We start from the raw sequence: 19,732 nt of genomic DNA on the forward strand, positions 1-19,732 counted from the left end.
AAAAAAAACAACAAAAAAAACCCCACCTCATTTTAGCGCCAAAACATTTTGAAAAACGAGTTTTTTCAAAATTAGCATGTTTCCATTAAGCAAATGTATTTTGACGTTAGCAGGGTAAAGAGGTCACTATTACGCAGATATCTCAATTTGGCCTAAATATGACTTTAGGCGATGACGCTATTAAAAGTCATAGTGATGAAATACCAACACGTATTAAACTGTTAAACAATTAAGAACTTAAAATGGGACTTTAAAATCAAAAACATTTGCGGTATACTGTTATGAAGAAATAAAATTCATTTGATTGCTAACATAGTCATGGACAAATCTAAGTACACCCCATGATTCATTAGCATGTAGAGCCGCTTTCATCAAAAAATTAGTTTTTCAGAAATGTCAAATTGAGCAATTATGTGGTTAATGGAAACGCAGCTTGTGATTATTTTGAGTGTGTGGCTTGGTAAAAAGGTGTTTTTAACAGAGTTTGACACATTGCCTGCAGCGAGTGTCTTTGGTCCAATGTGGCCGAGGTCATCCCCCCAGTTCTGGTTGTCAGATCCCGCCTCCTGTTCCACAGGTGTGAACTTAGCGGTACAAAACTCTCTTAAGTCAAAGCCGGAGAAATCCATCGCGACTGATTCGATACAAAAGAACGTAAAAATGAATCACTCAAGAGAGATGGGTGACTCTGCTGATCGTTCACAGTATTTTAAGAAGAAAGAAGTCTGAAATAGTTTGCCTATCGGTTCCCCGGCGTTTAAGGAAGTCTATGGGGCGTGGACGGGGAGGGGTTAATGTCCGCTGGGTCTAGACCTGCGTGGAATAGGAGCGATGCAGCATGGCGCTCCGACCCGACCCGTGGGCCGCGCAGTGTGGTGAGTGCTGCTGCTCCGGCTGGTCTAGACTTCGCTGGAAATGGAGCGAGACGGTACGAGGACATCGGGGGTGGCGGGGAACCGATAGGGCTGATGGTCATGTGATCTCTGTGAATGGAGAGTCCCGCGGAGTCTGCAGGGGTAGAGAGAGGAGTGAGAAGGAGAGAGAGGAAGAGGGGTGAGGGGGAGAAGAAGGAAAAGAAGAAGAAGGCGAAGGGGACAGAGGGGCAGGGTGGAGAGAAGAATAATCCAGTGCAATGTGTCGGATGAACTGATTGTTTAGGGTTGGGGGTGATGGGGAGAGAGAGAGGATGTGCGAACAGAAATAAGACAGAGATAGTGGAGGGATGACGGTAACAAAAAGGGGGTTCAGGTTTGGTTAGAATGGCTGGATGTAGGCATTGAAAGGTGGCGGGGAGGCAGAGAGTGCAGGGTGCTGGAGGGGAGTGAAAGATCGAGAGGAGGAAGACAAAGTGGAGAGACAGAGGAAAGAGAACCTGTCAGGCGAGGGTTAGTGACGGAGACGGACCAACAGAGGACGAAAGACATCAACACGGCTACTCGGGCAGCACCCCCGCTGAGAATCGCTTTAGGACATGCAGCACTTTTTTTTAGGAGAATATAAAACTTTATGGGGCAGTCAAGACTGCTGCTGTCGCTGTGTTTTAGACAATCTGATGACTCACGCTGAGGAGATCTCAAGGTCTAACCTGAAACTAGTTGTGTGAAAACTTTGTCGCATATTTGTGCAAGAAAAACAAAGAAAGAAACACAACTTCGCAGGCTGTCCAAAGAGGCCAATGCCTAAAAATAAGCTGTTTGAGCTGTATGCACACTGGCGTAATGCAAAAAAAAAAAAAAAAAAAAAAAAAAAAAAAAAAATGCCATTGCAGTTTAGCGAAAAACAATTTCAATACCACTGAAACACCACCTCACCCTAGCGCATAAACTTTTTAGCGACTGTTTTCCAAAATTGACGTGTTTCCATTGAGCTTTTTTAGTTTCACTAATAAATATCTGAAAAGTTTTATGTCTTTGTTTTTGTTGGATTGTAATTCAGGGTACATCTTTGCTAGCTTTGCACATCTAGAGGCTTGACCGGGATTGTAAGTACTGCTAATGAAATGGTTGTGCCTGTGATTATTTTCTGTTTATGCTAACAGAGTACTGAATGTATTTTTAATGGATGACTTAATATTTGTTGCAGAACATGATTAATGAATTATTGAGCAAGCTCATTTGCAATTAATGTAAAGCGGAATTATTTTACCATATGATGTATAGATGGACATTTGAAACGTTACTAGTAACTATGTACTTGATTTGTTCTGCTAATCGCTACTTGCACTTTTTACTAACCCCGTTTATAGGTCAGTTTTCTTGTGCGTGTCTAAACTCCAGAACTGATGCGCAAAGTGTCTTTTTGTTATTTTTGCTAAAAACTTAACTGAAGAAAAAAAAAACAGCAGAAGTTTACAAAAATAATAGCAGTGATGCAGTTGGCAGCGTGGTTGTCGAATTTGCTAAGGGGAAGCTAGCTCTTTGAAAACCCCTGGTTATATAGCTAGTTATGCTAATATAATGATCCATTCTCTGTCTGTCTTATGTAGGAAACCCCACTATGCCCTTTTCAGATGCCCGCTTAAGTGTGCACAGATTTAAAGGATTCACTCGGGTGTTTCAGCTGGGAACATGGGCCGCATGCACGCTCATTTTGATACAGGGCAGGAAAAAAAAGGAGGATAACAGATCCAATTAAGAGACAAGGGGTGTTTATCTCAGCCATTTGGTGGGCACAGTTGTGCTTTACACCCATCCCCGCCCTTACCTGAGGGCCACTTAACTTTTCAACTGGACTTTCCACACAAGGCAGTGTCACCATGGGCATGCCCAGCATGGATTCAGGACGTTGGGGTCGCAGCGGAGGCGGGCTTGGCTGAAACTGTTGGAAGTTGTTAATTACACAAGTTACCTGGAAAGGAAGAGAAAAATCATGAGGGGGGGAAATACATCTGAAATACAACGAAGCTGCAGTCTTGGAGATTATCTTTGATTAGTCATCTTTAAAAGGCAATGCTGAAAAATGAACTTTTCATTTCAGAATAAAGCTACAGTAAATGCTTCTCAACAAACAAAAGTGGGTAAATATACTGTATTATGTGGTGCTGGTAAGTACGGCTTATTTAAAGCAACCTATATGTCAAAGTTCACCATAAAAAGGCAACCTAAGACTAAATTTGACTTTGACCCCAGCAAAGATTGTGCTAGCAGTGGAAAACACTGATGCTGAGTACCTAGCTAGCTCGGTAGGTAACCAGGGAGCAAGCTAGATAGAGAGATAGCAAGGAAGCAAGCTAGCTAGCAAGACGGCTATTAGAGTAGCTGGATAACAAGTTTACTGGCTAGAAAGATAACCAGATAGATTCACATTTAAAGTATTTCTTATCATTTAATTATTACAATTATCACATTGTTGTGTTAGTCATATCACATAAACTTCCAATCAAACTGAAAACATTTAAAAACCTACATTGTGAGTATTTCACGAGAAAATAAGACAAGGGGTAAAAAAAAAATGCATTCATGCTTTTAGACTCACCAAGAACACAGCGATGGCGCCACCGGTGAAGAATCCAGCCAGCACGTCGGCCCAGTGGTTGCGGTACTCAGCGACCCTCACCACTCCCACCAGCACGGCCAGGCACAGCAGAGTGAGGCTGATGGTGGGCTTGGTGAGCCGGGTGCCTTTGGTTTTAAACACCAATGTCACATACATCTGCAGAGAGCCGGTCAAAAGGGAAAGCACAGTATACAGAAGCACAAGGCAGTGACAAAAATTGCATGTTCCATGGCTAATTTTCGATACTTTGACAGATTTTTCAAATAGCAAGGAAATGTTTCTTCTTATATAACCAAGGCATTCCAGGGAACCTCACTTGGAACAAATTCATAACTAGCTGTTCTTACAACCAGCAGCATGCGCCGACCTACCACAGTGTACAAGGCAGAGTACACGCTGAGCGCTGCGTCCTTAGACGGGAAGGATTTACGCGCAGACATGACAATCAGCGGGTTGCCCGTGCAGGCGCGGCGCTCGGTGATGTACTGCATGGTCGACTGGCAGCCCAATGCTGTGTAGTTTGGTCGGCAGGCGGACAGGAAATGAGGCGTCTGGTTTCCTGTCACCACCTGGCCGGCGTTGGCGAAAATGGCAGTGGTGAACAAGCCGAAGGCGTATACTCCTGGGTGCAAGAGGAGCAGTGGGGAGCGGGAAACGTTAGTGGATACGGTGATAAGATCTTAAAGATTTTATCTTTGCACATGGGAGAAGAAATGAAAGTACGATAAATATTGGAGATTAGTATCAAATCTTGTACACATGCCTTGAGAAAAAACAGGATACTCCCCCCACCCCATCCCCTCTCCTCAAAATAGTGCTAACACTTTATTATCAGCCAAGGTGTGAAATCGTCGCAGGAGTCTTCACCTCAGCTGATTCATTTCAAGATGCAAACTTGCAAGCTGCTTAATATTCATGAAAGTCTCCCTGCAGGGATCCTGAATGTTCTACCTTCAACATCACAGCCCATTTAATCGTCCAATTAACAGCTTCATATACCAGGACTGGATGACAAACTGAGGTGTTGTGGCTATGTCTGTCATGATGGCCTGACTTGTTTCCTGATCTTTTTCATTCATCCTCAAGCCTCAATGAGACACAGTACAGCTTTCACAAGAAGATAAGCTCACTGTAAGACTGATTCCTGTATTGCCATGTACACTAATAGCTTGAAAAATGCTGTTTATGCAATGTAAATGTGAGGAAATTTCAGGGATTCTGTGGCACGTTCATGGATCAAGAGTATAGGACTCACTGTGTCCTGCTGCATCAATACAGGGTACATTACTTTTACTGTGGCACCATTCTCTTGTTTATTTTTTGTTTAATTCATAAAAGATAAACTGCCATAAAATTAAAATGTTCTATGCAGGCCTTGCATGTGGAAAAATCACCTTTAGAAGACTATTTCAGAAAGTAGGCCTAGCTGTCAGTTTCACTTCCAGTTTCAAGCATTAAGCAGGCGGAGGTGAGAGAATCCTCTCCAGTGCAAGCAGCTTAACAGAGTGAGATTGAAGAATACTCTTGGGTCATTTATTGCAATATTTGAGTTACAAAATACTAGCTGTGAAAAAAACTAAACAAATCTCTATGTCAGCTTTATGACAATCAAAAAAATCTGAATTATTACCAAACAATGACAATGCAGCTGTACAGAGTGCAGACTGCATTTCATTAGCCACTGATGAATCCACAGATGTGAGAAACATTGCCGAACGTTTGTGCACATTAGATGTTTTTCATCCATACTACCCACAAAATCTTACAAGGGCTGATTTTATATTAATAAATTAAAATATAAAAGTTTTTAATTCACATTCAAGGTGTATTACATTAAATAATAACTGAGGATATGGCAATTACTTTGTAATTTTTAAGTTAGTGGAATAACATCACTAGCAATGAAGAAGAAAGACTATGGCCTTTGTGTTTGCTGCATCCTCACCTAAGAAGCGTACGATGCGCCTGAGCAGGGGGTTGAAGTAGCAGCAGTCTGCGGTGACTATGGTCTTTTCCTGGGTTCCCTCTGTCTTGGTAAAGAACGCACAAAGTTCCCCAACAAGGATCTGAGCAACACAAGGAGAAACAAAGAAAAGTGTAATATTCATCATGTTGTTGTTTGGTGTATCTGGCAACAATGTTGAAGCTGTGTTGGAGTTTGGGCATTATCGTGGTACAGTTATTAGGAATGAAACATTAATGTTGGATAAGATGTGCACTGCGTTACGTCGCAAATATAACGATTCTTCTTTAAATGAAATAAGGCTATTTTGGTCAAAACTTACCTCTTTAGTCCTCTTTACAGTACTACACCATTTCTTCTTCCTTCTTTCAACTATTTAAAGGACAGTTTTGCTGTTTTCATAATTCCAATCTTCACAACTTTTAGGTCAATGAAAACGCAACTTAAAGTTGTGCAAATTGGAATTACGAAAATAGTTTTGCTCATTGGAAACACGGCAACTTCAAAAGACTCACATTTTTTGATTACATTTTTTTTATACTAGCGTGTGGCATTTTTTCAGCTGTATCAAAATACTGCTGAGTTTTATTTCACAAAACTGCAACAGAAACACTTTTTTTCGCATCACACGAGTCACGTGACCAACAACCAGATGTTACTACTCGTTTGACAGCACGGCTGCCTTTTAATGACTTATCATAATTAAAATCACGTGTGATTTTAATTGTTTCTTACGTAATAGAAACACTGCAGTTGCAAAATTGTGTTTCTTCGACATTAGCAGAATATTGACAAAGTTTTGCGCACATTTGCAATGGAAACGCAGCTTGTGAGGCTCATAAGCATGGGGGCCTACAGCCCTCAAACACCTGAGCTTATACCAAATCCCAGGACTCAGTAATGAATAGTTTTCTACAATACAGAGACGCCTCACCTGTAAACTCACTCCGACAATGCGCTCAGCCTGCTGTGAGTGTAGTGGCACCCACTTTATCAGTGATGGTGTTCCATCAGTCTCTCTCTATCTGCACACTTAACATTCTGCTCCATTTGTGCCTGACTCTGGCAATGAGTGAGCCACTAAAATTGCCTGTGTAGTGATTGCAGACGGAAATGAAGGAAGAACAAGGACAGTTAGAGCGAAATGAGGGGAACGACCGTGTTTCCAACCAAAGTCCTGCGCCTTTTCAGCTTTATCATCTGGATCCAGCCATGTTGAAAGTGTTAGCAGCATGCAGGGACCTGGCCAAAGCACCAGTCCTGTGAAGTGCATGCCCAGCCAAGTGGTTTCTCCCATTAAAACAACAACGCCCCATTGGGTGCTCCATGGCAACACTCTTAAGCACTAACACAAGCATGAAATCAAAGCTGAGAAGGGTGCGAGGGGTTAAATCAGATATATTAGGGGAATCAGCACACTGAGAGCATTTCTGAGGCAATTAAAAGACAGGATAGGTGGCGTTTCCATGGGGACGGCTGCTTTGCAGTGTCTGAGCCTGAACAAAGCCCACAAAACATCAAATAACACTGATGTACAAGTCACACTGAACATTTAACCTGGATAATGTGAAGAAGCAGAAAGAAAGAGATATTTATGGAAGTTCATCTGCATTACTAGAAATCTCACACCAACACTTAGAACCTCTTTAAATTAATCTTTAACTACAACTCTTTGTTGTTCACAGCAACAGATGTGGCCATTTTAACATGAATACTGCTCAAATTGTTGCATATCTGTCTATACAAAGATACATTATTTCAGGTAAATAACGCTCTAACATTTCCATCCTGCACATCTGACGTGTATTTTTGACCCTCTGAACGCGACTCACCACCTCAGTATGTTAAATGCTACAACTCAAACTCTTCTACTTTACTTTTGGATAGTTGAGGTAGAAACTGTTTTACCACTTATGTGCACTGGTGTAAACATTGAGGCTTGTCCATAATTAAGGAGCACAAAGAAATCAATTTATTTAATGAAGGTGTCAAGAACAAACATCATTTGTTCACAATTAATTTTTAAAAGAACATAAACATATCATTAGTCTGCAGTTTATTGATTTAAAATACATTTATCTAATTTTATTTAAAAAACTGAGAGATAAGTGACTGCCAGTGTATGAACCCAAAGAGCTCTGCAGAGCTTTTAAAGGTGCAAACTGCAGTAATTATAAAGAGAAAGTTGCTATGGGAACAAGAAAGAAGCACATGCCTGCAGCCAGTTAGACGACAATAGAGGCAGAAAATCTTTGACTCCTTTTCTATTATTATTTATTTAAGATAATTGGAATCCTAACAATGACAATGTTTCATCAAAGAACAGTGATGAGTGTGAATGCTTCCAAAAATCTGAAAAACAGACTTTTCACCTCCACAGTTTTGAAACCTTTAACATTGTCTGTCATCCCATTCCTCCAGTTTATATTGCTTTTGAAAGAATATATGAGACATTGGATTGAATGTTCTGGTGTTACAAAGTGTGTGGTGGTATTTGCCCTCTGCCACATTGATAATTCAGCTCAGTAACAATAAAAAGACTGAATTTCCCTTTCAGTATAAAAGTACAAGGCCAGCAATGTGGAAATACAAAAACAGACAATTGAGACGATCCCTTTTATTTAAAGTAAAATCTGCCTCTCAAACTGCGGTTCCCAGACCACTGAAGGTCCGCGGGCGCCCCCTAGTGGTACTGCATGAAAACGTTTATTTGTCATGACCAATAAGCAAGAACTGTTCGTTTTTAAAGACTTGACTTGCTAATAATGCTCAGCACAAACGTCAACGTGTTATTTTTATTTAATTTAAAATGATTTAAATAGAATAGATAAAAAACATTTGACATTTGAAATATGTGAATAATTTTTATATTTAACGGTGCAAAAAACATTTTTATTTTCCTGCCTAAACAACTCAAGTCTGATTCTAAATTACAAGTCGCCCTAAAATGTTATTAATGCATACAACACTTGTAGTTTATTTCCATGTTATATGACATTACTGTAAAAGTGAAAATCCAAACTTTTAAGCCAGGTGGTCGGTGAGTGTTTGTTAAATGAGTAAAGTGATCCTCAGCCTGGAACAGATTGAGAAACATTTTGTTAAACAAGTACATTTACAACTAGCTATGACTGTTAGCATGAAGTTAAATATCTTCTCATAGATTCCTTACATGGTCATGGTCCATGTATGGGCTGTGGTTCACAGAGCAGCCCACCCCAGCGATTCCCTCAATCAGCTCCTTCAGACCAGCCAGCAGCAACTAGCAAACACCTGGAGGAACTGCACATGTGCTGAGCTCATTACACACTCAACTTCTCAGTGAAACATTGGTAAAAACATTGTTCAAGGATTAATAGAGGAGTCATGTTGTGATGACTTCCCGAGTTTCAGAAAGAGCAGAAGCTTCTTAAAGAGACAGGAGCCCAATTTCAAGGCATTAAATTACAAAGTTAAGTTTCTTTTAAGTCACATTGATATGCAGTATTTTTATAACAACTGCAGGTAACGTAGTTATTGAATTATGATACAGAATGCCTGGAAAATACATAATACCGCCTCTTTAAGCATAACAGCTCCCACATACTTAACATTGTGTATATTTTTTTAATATTTCTAGGTAGTTAAGCACTTTGAGAAATAAAAATGAACAAAACCAACTCACAAATCCAAAAAACATTTATTTTCCTAGAGAGTTGATATCACAATATTTCCATCTGTATTCAATTCAAGTTTTTAAAAATAAAGCTGAATTAGCAAGTCTTCCATCCATAGTTTTCCCACATTCTGGATAAAACTAAATTACACTTTCAGTAAAACATGAATGAAAGAATTTAATTTCTTTTTTAAGGTTTTATTTCTTTTGAAGAACGGCTTGCTCGCTAAAGAGAAAGGCAGACTGTTTCAGAACTGGAGGAGGATGAATAATTCATGTGTCTGTTGCGTTCATATAATTCGAGGAAGCAGATAGAAATCGAGGACCGACTTTGGACACCCCTGACTTACACCATGCAAGGACTACAAGATTGGGAATGGTGTAAATAAGGACATATAAAAGCATTCAGAAATAGAATAATTGAGAACAGGAGAGAAGAGTAAAGATTTACTCATCATGCATGTAAGAATAGCATCAGTACTATAGAGCCCAATTATAGCCACAGAGAGCTGTGCATATGAGTAACTGGGTCGCTGTTTGTGTCACCATATTACAGAAATGTGTGAATTTCTGCAAATCCGCACATCATGGAGCTACAACAGAAGATGCTACTTTGTCAATGTGTTTAAGACTGTTTTCCAAACCCGGTGGCAGCTTACTCACCGTGTCGATATTGAGTGTTTTTCCCCGAGTTTGGGAAGCTGTGCGTCACAGATAGCAGGAAATACGTCAATAAAGACCAAATCAGTCAGAGTCCCAGTGCTGCACAGCAAAGGCTGCTTCTGTGTTCCCCTCCGCCAATATCCGACTGTCTTTGTTATACATAGCCATGAAATCAACAATTAAAATCTAAATACGTCAAGGAAGACGATAAATGACAGTATTATTAGATAAATCTGTGACTAAATCACATATGTACGGACCAAAAATCTAGACGAGTTCTGACAACTGTTTTTGTGGATATCAATACCAATTTCAGCCAACTGGAGTAGCCAGATTGAAAAAAATAATTTACCACTTCCAATTTGTCGTCCTTTTTGCCACAAGTTCATCTACGTGATCTGATACTCTTTCTTTCCTTTTCTTTTACATTAAACTTCTTTATTAGCCCACTAGGGAGCCAAAATATCTGAATACCTAAATGGGAATAATTGACTACTTGGCAAAATAAAAGCCACAAACCTGCTTAATGAAAAGTTTTTAACGTTTTTTGAAATATTGTCTAATTTTTGTATGTATTGTTTCCATGCTTCTCAGCTCATTCAGCTTATTCCTCCATATATGGAAATAAATGCAAGATATATACCGGTCCAATCGCATTACACTCATCATGCACTTTAACAAATAATTTTGTACTCTCAGATTAAAAGTTTCTACATGGTCTGTCAATGTCAAAAACCATGAGGAAGTTTTACTCCTTGTGAAACACTATTGCAAATTTGCCTCAAACACCAAATCTAGCCTGGCTATTGACTTATTATGAAATCTTGTTTGTTTCTCATCTCCCTTCACTGCTTCGTCTGGGATTTCTCCCATTGAGATGGATTTTCCAATAGAATTTCAACCCGACCAATCAGTGAAAAAATGGAGACGGACAATGACTTTGATTTTCTGCCCTGTTTTAGATGTAGAATTTTAGCAAAATGTTGACAATGTTGCTGGGTTTTACCAGGCTAGTAGTTGGTAGGACTTATCTTGATAGTCTCATTTGATTTCCAAGTTCATATCTATAGTCCTAAAAACAAAGATAATCAAAAAGATACATTTCTGTGCGTTTCAATGTCAAAAACTACAAAATAGTTTCAGCTACAGTGGGTTAGGTTATTTATTATCTCTACGGACACCAAGTGTTGCCTCTCATTTAATTCTGGTTAGCATTTTACAGCCACTTTAGATGCTTTTGGGGGGCATGGGGGGAGAGGGTTAATGTTTACGGGTTCTTGAAGACCTGCAGGTACTGAGGAACATGCAGCCATTTTGGGAGCAAGGCCAAGTATCTGTATAAATAAAACAGGATACAGTTATGATGTAAGCGCTGCTTTCAGCTTCAAGGTTTTACGGATGAACAACAACAACACATGACATCGTACCCTGAGTCATTATTTATTGAACTAAAGCTGAGCTACAGACCGAGCTGACCCAGAGCCTTTAGGCCGATTACAGAGAAGTCATCAGTTTGATCACGTTTTAGCCCACCAACACCAGCAACAGACGTCGACACTTTAACCAGTGATCCCAATAATTTCTCCAATGAGCTTCATCTGATTACTTCTGGCAGTTTTGGGGGAAATCATGCAACCAGGAAGAAAAACAAACAAACCAAAATAAAAATTTTTTTAAAAAAAAGGTCGAGACGGGAGCTGCTGCTACATTTAGCAGCAAAACATCTCGGTGACATATTTAGAACGGTTAATCTAATGAAACTAATCTGCGCCGCTGTCTTTAGAGCCATTTCGACGAAGCGCGGCATTGCAAGCTTTAGGACTTAATGCTTCTGACAAGATTTGGGAACTTATTCATGTGTAAAGTACACAGAGATGCCTCCCTGTCACTAACGTTCCATTATCTTTCATCATCTACGGCGACCTCAGCCTCTGCGATGCAGGATATGAGTAAAAATAGGGGGCTAATGCACTGGTCTGAATACATCATCACTCCCTTGGACCCACTTGGACCTTTCACCAAGACAGTTTCCGCGTGGAAACGAACGCTAACAAAAGACCGCTAGCTAAGCAGAGCAGATACAGACAAGAGGAGGCTCTGTTGGGTCATGACAGAATAACAAAATTAATCAAAATAGTAACAAAAGGATCTTATTGTGTCCAAACTTAACCGAAACAATGAATTCCTTTTGTGTCTAGACTAAAAACCCACCTGTTTGGAGTTGCTTTTGGACCATAATGTATGGAACGTTGACCCACATATTTGATGTGAATTGATGTTAATGATTGTATTTGACAAATGCAATGACTGCTACTGGTTTTTCACAATTGTTGACTATATAATGTGTTTATGATGTTTAGAACGGTCATGTTCCTGAAATGTGCTATACAAATAAACTTGACTTAAAATAAAAGCTTTTTAACTACATAAGAACTGTTCAGGTCATCTATTTTATTGCATTGATTCTTTGTTTCTCCCAAACTGGATAATTAACTACAGAGAACGTGCTTTAAATCCCGTAGATTTGAATGGGTGTTGTTGTGAGAACACGTCAGAAGATGAGGCACCAACTCATCTTCTGATGAGACGATGAAAAAAGGAGATCCTGGAAACTTGGCAGCAGGAACATAATCTAATACTATCTTGATTATCTTGATGAGCAGTTTTATGGGAGCTGTTTCCATTTGAGGTCCAGAAACAGAGCAGGCAGTAAAAACTTCTGGATTTTATGGATATTACCTGCAAAGATAGAAGAGATAGAGGCTCCTTAATGAGCGGCAGGGATGTGGGAATCATGATTTTGTATTTCTTTAGTACAGCTAATTTTCTATCTATTAATACTCCCATGAAGTTATCCTCCTTTCTATTTTCTGACTGTTGCAAACAATTGACACAGAAGGCTGTGCAAATGTTTCCTCCAATCACGTGATTTCACATGGTGTTAGTTCTACTCTTCTTCTCCTAAAAAAGCGACCCAAACCATCTGTCCGGTTAGCCTGGGGCAGCAACACACAGACCTACAGTGGGAGTTCTATGTTCAGGAAACAGGAGTAAGTAGTGATAGGAAAACATTATAACATGATGTACAGAAAAATTTAATATTACATAATTTTCTTTTAATGGGCGAAAACCAAAATTGAAAATTTATCTTATTCAACTGAAAATGTACAACAGTTTAGTAAATTAGCTCTTTATAATGTATATGGAGAAGTTGATTAAGGAAAGCATAAGTGAGTTAGACATTAGCTAAAGTGCAAAACAAAGGATAAGCTCTGCTATTAGCGCATTAGCGGAAGTGTTCCCACCACAGAGCATGCCCACCAGTCCCCTAAAAACAATGAATGCCAGACATTTTCACCAATACACAACTGATGTTGTGATGTTGTGTGGGCAGAATGTGAAAAGGTGACATGTCCCAAAAAAATATGAATAAATAAAAAATAATGTATGTCTCTCTGAATGGAAGAAGCTAACAAATACAGGATGCAGTTATATGTGTGAAGTATCCAATGTGATACGAACTGCCAGATGTGCAAGTCAAATAGTTCAAGATATCTCACAGAAGTGTTCTGTATGAAAAATAAAATACTCTTCTTCACTCTTCTTCATTTTTTTAAAAATATATTTTTGAAGTATCGAAATCAAACATCCCTAATCACAGGGTTTGAAATCTCTGGCAGCCATACTGATTTTTTCTGCTATGGTTGGTGGAAAACTTAAACATTTTCCTACTGAAATTTAAACTTCAAAGGGGTCTACGTGATTACTTTTGAAACTCTGAATTGATTTTCTTCAAACAAGCCACCACAAATGGATAAAAATGTTTTTTATTTATTCATTTCATAAGAAAAACAAAACAAAATTACCAAATCCTGTATCGCCTTTAAAAATGTCATAACAATAAAATGGACCAAGAAAATGTTTGTCCAGTGGGCTGAAAAGATACTGTGAAATTATGACTATTTTTATTATCATTACTATGGGAGCTGCCACTGACATTTACTGTTTCTTTTTATATCCATACAGAACAGAAGACGACTTGAGGCTTAACACACCTGAAAACAAGACAATGTCCTCATGCGTTTCAGGAGCAACATGGCGGCAGGCTCCGTGTAATGAAGCTTTAAAATGTGACTGATGGTTTTAATTAAATGTTTGGAGCCCGAGTGCAGCCGTCTGACCTGAGTCAGGCCCAGAGGACTCCGCAAACTCATCTTTGGGGAATAATTTTGTTTATGTCTAATTAATTCCTGAAAAAGCAATAATTAATGCTCCTTTAATATCTCTTTTGCTCTTTCTTAAATTCACTGCGATTCATATACAGAGGATTATAAAATTGCCCCCACACAATGGTGCATTTGCCATAGTCTTGTTGCTTGGCAACAAATAGACCCAAACCTCTTACCCTAAGCTCATATAAAAGGTCAAGGCTCTGTATTATCTATTTTTTTTTCTGCAGCCACTTTAGCCCCAAACACAAGGCACAGCAGAGATAGGACTCATCCGGAACCAGCAGCAAATGGCCGTGCAGATTGCTCCGTTGCCGCGAGTTACGCCTCCGATGTACTTTGCTGCTGTTGCCCACCATGGTCCCTGTCAGCACAGGTTATAGCAGACAAACTACTGCATCCAGTGTGCTCTGACCCACTTCAACATCCCAAGTAATTTAGCCTCTGTTAAGGCGGATTTAAGGATTTCCTCACGTTGGGTTTTTGGGTGTAGTTCAGAGCTACGAAGTTAAATTGTAGCTTTATTAGTGCTGTTAAACACTCAAGCAGGGACCACGTTTTAAGCAACGTGGTGCCACGTAAATTTCTTTGGCAAGGAGTACAAAGTAATAGACACTCTTGAGAAAAAAAGACCATGCTAACTGGGTTTCCCTATATTTAAACTCATTTTCTGCTTCTTTCAGGATTCCTGGAATGACTTTTCTCAAAGCCAAATAAAAGATATTGAGTAAAATCCTTGATTTTTTTCCCCCACAAAATCAAATTTTCAAGTTAGGGATGGGCATTTATCGTATCATTTATCATGTATTGTGATAAACTTCTTACCGGGATAAGAATTTTGATTTATCTTTGTCACTGTATGTATTATGAGGATTGTTAGTTTTACCCTTTTCTCCACTTTTTGTTTAATAACTGTCAAATATCAATACATTTGAAAATATGATTAAAAGTATGCACTGTGTGCAGCTCAGTGATACAAATCAAACTTCTTTTAGTGACTGGTGTCGTGACAAAGCGTATTACAAATGGGAATGATTTTCAAGAACAGCAATGATTGCTGTGACAAACATACAGTTGCGTAAAAAAGAAGCAATAAATAGTTCTTATCACTTTTATGATTATCGCAAGTTTCGCATGACATTGTGACAAAACTTTAAGTCAGGGGTCCCCAAACTTTTTCCTGCGAGGGACACATAGCTGTTCCTTTCTCTGGTCGGGGGCCGGTCTTAGTTTTTGGAGAAAGAAACCTTAGAAAATTCTTGTCGACGGGGAGGGGGTGGGTGGCTGTTCCGTCTTTGAAACTTTCGAGGGCGGGGGGGGGGCTTTTAGATAGATTTTTACCCAGAATGCAAATGGAAAAAACCGTGAGTGAAACGGTGACTGGCACTGACTAGTATATATTCCATTGAGGGAAAGTTAGTTTCACATCTGCTCAAGCCCCCTGGTGGTTGAAGAAAAATCCACATTTAAACTGGAAAATACAATATATGAAAAAAAAACACTGAATGCTCTCTGGTATGAGGAGGCGGGCCGGATCCAGCATTGTTCAGGGGGCCGGACCAAATGATGTGGCGGGCCGGATCCGGCCCGCGGGCCATAGTTTGGGGACCCCTGCTTTAAGTCCATGCCACCCACCCTTCTTTTATGTACTTTTATAAAATAAAAATTAAGTCATAAATATATGAATTACACCTGCTTTAATGCCGTACTTTTATTTATTTATCACTTTTATATTTCACTTTCTCTACAACTAATAAGACGTAGCCATTAAAAATACATTGCCAACACTGGAAATTAAACATGTATGACTGGGGTTTGTCATCACGTGTCCGCGCCTCTTTTTCATCTCAGTTTGTAGGAAGTAGACAGCAAAACATTTTTTTTAAATACTCTGGGATAAACTGGACTTGTACAGATGCCCTAGCAACAAACTAATGTAAGCTAAACAGTTTTTGCCTTCAAAGTACTATACTGACAGGAGAGGATTGCTGACTCCGTCATGTGTAGTCATTAGATTTTATAATGTTGAAAGCAATTTTGACCATTTCACTCACAACTTCTCTGTGAGTTTTTTCACACATAATTAAGCAGAGCTGCTCTGAAATTGCAGCTGGATTATCAACAAGTCGCAACAAAACATAGAGCAACGTTAGCTTACGTAGCAATGGCGAACTGCTTCACACGGAAACATAGTGAGTAGGAACAGGACATCAAGTAAGGTTAGATATGGTTGCAAACCAATGATTATGCTTTGCCATTTTTTGCTGACTGCATTCGTAACTGAGCTAACCTGCAGACATTCCAATTCGGACTAAATATTTTTGCTGTGGAAAAAAACAAACAGATGCAACTTTTTTAAAAATTATTAATTATTACATTTTTATTAAATGTAGCTTTAAAATGTTCCTCCATTTTAAAGCTACCAAGCATTCAAGCACATATGTTTTATTAACTTTATTTTACAATCCATGTCCTAAAATGACTTAGGTAATCATCGGAGACGGTCAGGTCTGATCAAGACGTTCCAAGATTTGTCACTTCCTTTTTCTACGATTTGTAAACTCTCCTTTTTTAAACCACATTCATAAAGACTCTTCTATCCCAAACAGCAGCCGTTCCTCAGGAGGAAACTCTAATGTACGTTGCTTACAAGCATCAGCAGTGTTTGTTTTGTGATCCAGCTTGAAGGTATTGTTTCCTTAGCGATAAGTCCGCGCCGCGGTTATGTGTAATCCGGTTATCTGTCTGCTTTGCGTTGAGGCTGTTTCTGTTTGCAGCGCTTTGTGTTGTTTGTAGCACACAGGGGATGTCAGCGGTTCGGCTCGGGGTCTGTGCTTAGTCAGGTGATCAGGATCGCTGCCTACCGTCTCACAAGGAGCTTTAGCAGCTGAACTCACAGAAACACACACAAGACAAACAGATAGAGCTCTCAACTCTTCCACATTTTACCTATTTAGAGTCAAAAACCGCAAAGCCAACACGAAGTGGAAGGAAAACCACAAAGTAGATGTAAAAGTCTGCATTTTCATTCAGACATCTTTCTTCTGATAGCCTTAAGTTAAAATTCCAGTGCATCTAATTGGCTTTGTTAGTAAATAGTTTTTGTTGTCTGTAATTTCATCGCTCTGTAAATCTGTCTGTTCTCTGAAGGCCTCAGATGTCGAAGTAGAAGTGAAGAAATGGAAGAATATGAGACAGGCAGAATACTTGCCTGTCTAAAAAGAGAATCGCATGTGGGTTTTTAGAGCGTCGTCCACTGTGGTTCTCAATAACTTAAGTAGTTTTTTTTGTCTAGGTTGCAAAGGATGTGCTTTTTAAAAAAATATAAATTTATGTTCTACGTTCCATTGAAAAGTTGTGTTTATTCCTTTTGTATAAATAAAGTTTGACAACTTTAATTATTTTCTTTGTTTTAATACAGAAAAGCAAATATAAAAGTGCCTTTTTTTCATTTTAAAATCAAACCTTTTCAATAAGCTAAGCTAACTAAGCTCTTTTTTTATGTAGCTTTTGTGAAATTTTGCCTTTATGAAAAAGTGCAGAAGAAGCCAAAGTTTGGGAAAAAATAATCAAAGAAAAGGGAAGTAGGTCAGATTTGATGGGAATATGAATGGAGCTAAATACAGGGCGAGCCTGGAAGAACGCCTGGTAAACGCAACAAAAGACTTAAGATTGGGCTGGAAGTTCATGTTCCAATAAGGTAGCCCGTAATGTATGGCAAGAACTCCAAACAAAGTGTTTAAATCAGAGGGATGAAAACAAAAAACAGGTTACGATTTGTGAAAATTTAAAAAAACCATGCATCACTTTTCTGTCACTTTATGTATTTATTTTGCTGAAATGTCAAGTAGAGTCGCGATAAAATCCATTGAAGCTTCTGACAAAAACCTCAAAAACATGAACAGGGTCTTTCGTAATTTGGCACCTTTGTTATTTTTGTATCTGCTTCTTCCGAGTCCGATTCTTCAAACAGCATCTGCTCACTGTCACTATCAATACGTCTTCACTAACACTTCCGCGCTCGTTCTCTCTCTTTCTCTCCCTCGTTTTCTCTCATGTTAGTTCTTCCTCGTCTTCCTCTAATGACCTGTCTGCCTCTTCTCATCACGTCTCTGTGCGGTCAGCACTGACTGTTGTTTTAGTTCCTTAATCTCCGCACACACTCATCCACACACACTTGGACGACCTCCTCGCACCCCGCAGATCTGCTCTCGGGATCTTCTGAGCAGGAAGTAATTTGTTGCATGACTCACAAGCAGAGGTGGATAGAGTAGCAGAAATTGTACTCAAGTAAGCGCAGCACTACTTCAGGATGTTTCAAGTGGAGTATAAGTAAAAGTTCCAAGAAATTACTCAATAGAGAGTGAAAAGGAATGTGGCAAAAAGTCTACTCAAGTACTGAGTAATCAGTAAATATCAAATTTAATATTTAAAAATTGCATTATCAGAACAACCAAAATATAAAGTTACGAAGACACTTAGATATTTTAACTCTGTAAGACCTAACTATAGTAATACAACAAAATCTCTCAAACAGACAAGCAAAAAAAACAAAAACAACAAAAAAAACTGACAAATGTTGACTTTTTTCTCTTGAAATGCAATAGGATAAGAAATTTGCATATTTGTTCCCACAAATATTGATTGGGAGATCATTACGATGTCTAAAACATGACTACTTCCTTTCTAGCCAACACTTGTTTAAAATAAAGCAAACTAGAGCATCCTTTATATTAAGTGTAATATTAACACATTTTCATAAAACCTTATAAAAACAGGAAAAAAATGTAAAACGTATTTTAATCTTGTACTCCTACAAAACCATCTTCAAGATTGAACTATTTATGTTTTTCTAAGTCTGGGGGTTTGGCTAAAGACTAAAATGAACATAATTAATAAAAATAACATAGTTACAAAACACAAAAAATCCAAATATAAGACTTAAGAAACGTGAATAAGAACTGCAGGTCTGTGTCTATGGTGAATTTTAGATTAAAACTTGCTTGCTCTTCATTCAATAAATTTACCCACGGTCCAGAAATCGTGTTCAAATAAGAGTAGTGATACTTCGTAATAAAGTTACTCAAGTAACAGTAAAACGTACACCGTCATAAAAAATAAAAATAAAAAAACAACTCCTAAAAGTCAATTTGTCCAGAAAGTTCCTCGAATGTAACTGAGTAAATGTAACTAGTTACTACCCAACTCCGAATAAAAACACAGAACAGACCTATCACATTACTTGAACTTTTCTTTTAAATAATTCATTTTTAGCATACTTTGCTCATACTTTAGCAGCTAAAACAATCCAACTCTTACCGTGACCGTAGGGACGGCTGTCACGAGCGAGTAGATGAGCACCGGCGGTATTTTGCTGGCGTCGTCCGGACCGGGGTAGGGCTTAGAGAAGCTCTTGTCGTAGCAGAAGAAGCCCTGGATGTGGACGGGGAAGGTGTCCGTGTACTCGAAGTAGTAAGCCAGCAGCACCGTCCCAGCCATGATCACCAGCTGGAAATAGAACATTATCCCGGCGTTAGGAAGTGGGATGAAGAGGGGAGAACCGAGTCCCTGCTCCCCTCAGTCACGGGGAGAAGATGCATAGGAAACCCGGACCCGGTAGAAGGCAGAGTGAGAGGTTATATCCGACACGGACAGGGGGGTAAGAATGACGCTTTTTCGCTTCATAGACTGACAAAAGAAAACATCAAAGCAGCTCTGAAAACAGCA

The 19,732-nt window shown here is 39.1% G+C and overlaps 1 protein-coding gene across 1 annotated transcript in view; it reads right to left on the minus strand.

The window, feature by feature from the left end:
- Positions 1–635: 635 nt before the first annotated feature.
- plppr2a (phospholipid phosphatase related 2a) overlaps positions 636–19,732 on the minus strand; it is a 31,834-nt gene continuing 12,737 nt past the window's right edge. Inside the window, exons 2-7 of the mRNA XM_088008105.1 lie at positions 19,325–19,513; positions 5,441–5,561; positions 3,867–4,117; positions 3,475–3,651; positions 2,720–2,847; positions 636–1,008 (exon numbers count right to left, since the gene is read on the minus strand). Of these exons, the coding sequence (XP_087864231.1) occupies positions 900–1,008; positions 2,720–2,847; positions 3,475–3,651; positions 3,867–4,117; positions 5,441–5,561; positions 19,325–19,513 (975 nt within the window). The 3' untranslated portion in view covers positions 636–899. The remainder of the gene's footprint in view (positions 1,009–2,719; positions 2,848–3,474; positions 3,652–3,866; positions 4,118–5,440; positions 5,562–19,324; positions 19,514–19,732) is intronic.

The sequence above is a fragment of the Poecilia mexicana genome, unplaced genomic scaffold (genome assembly GCF_051168715.1).
Source record: "Poecilia mexicana isolate PSO_F unplaced genomic scaffold, ASM5116871v1 scaffold_8, whole genome shotgun sequence".
Classification (NCBI taxonomy): Eukaryota; Metazoa; Chordata; class Actinopteri; order Cyprinodontiformes; family Poeciliidae; genus Poecilia; species Poecilia mexicana.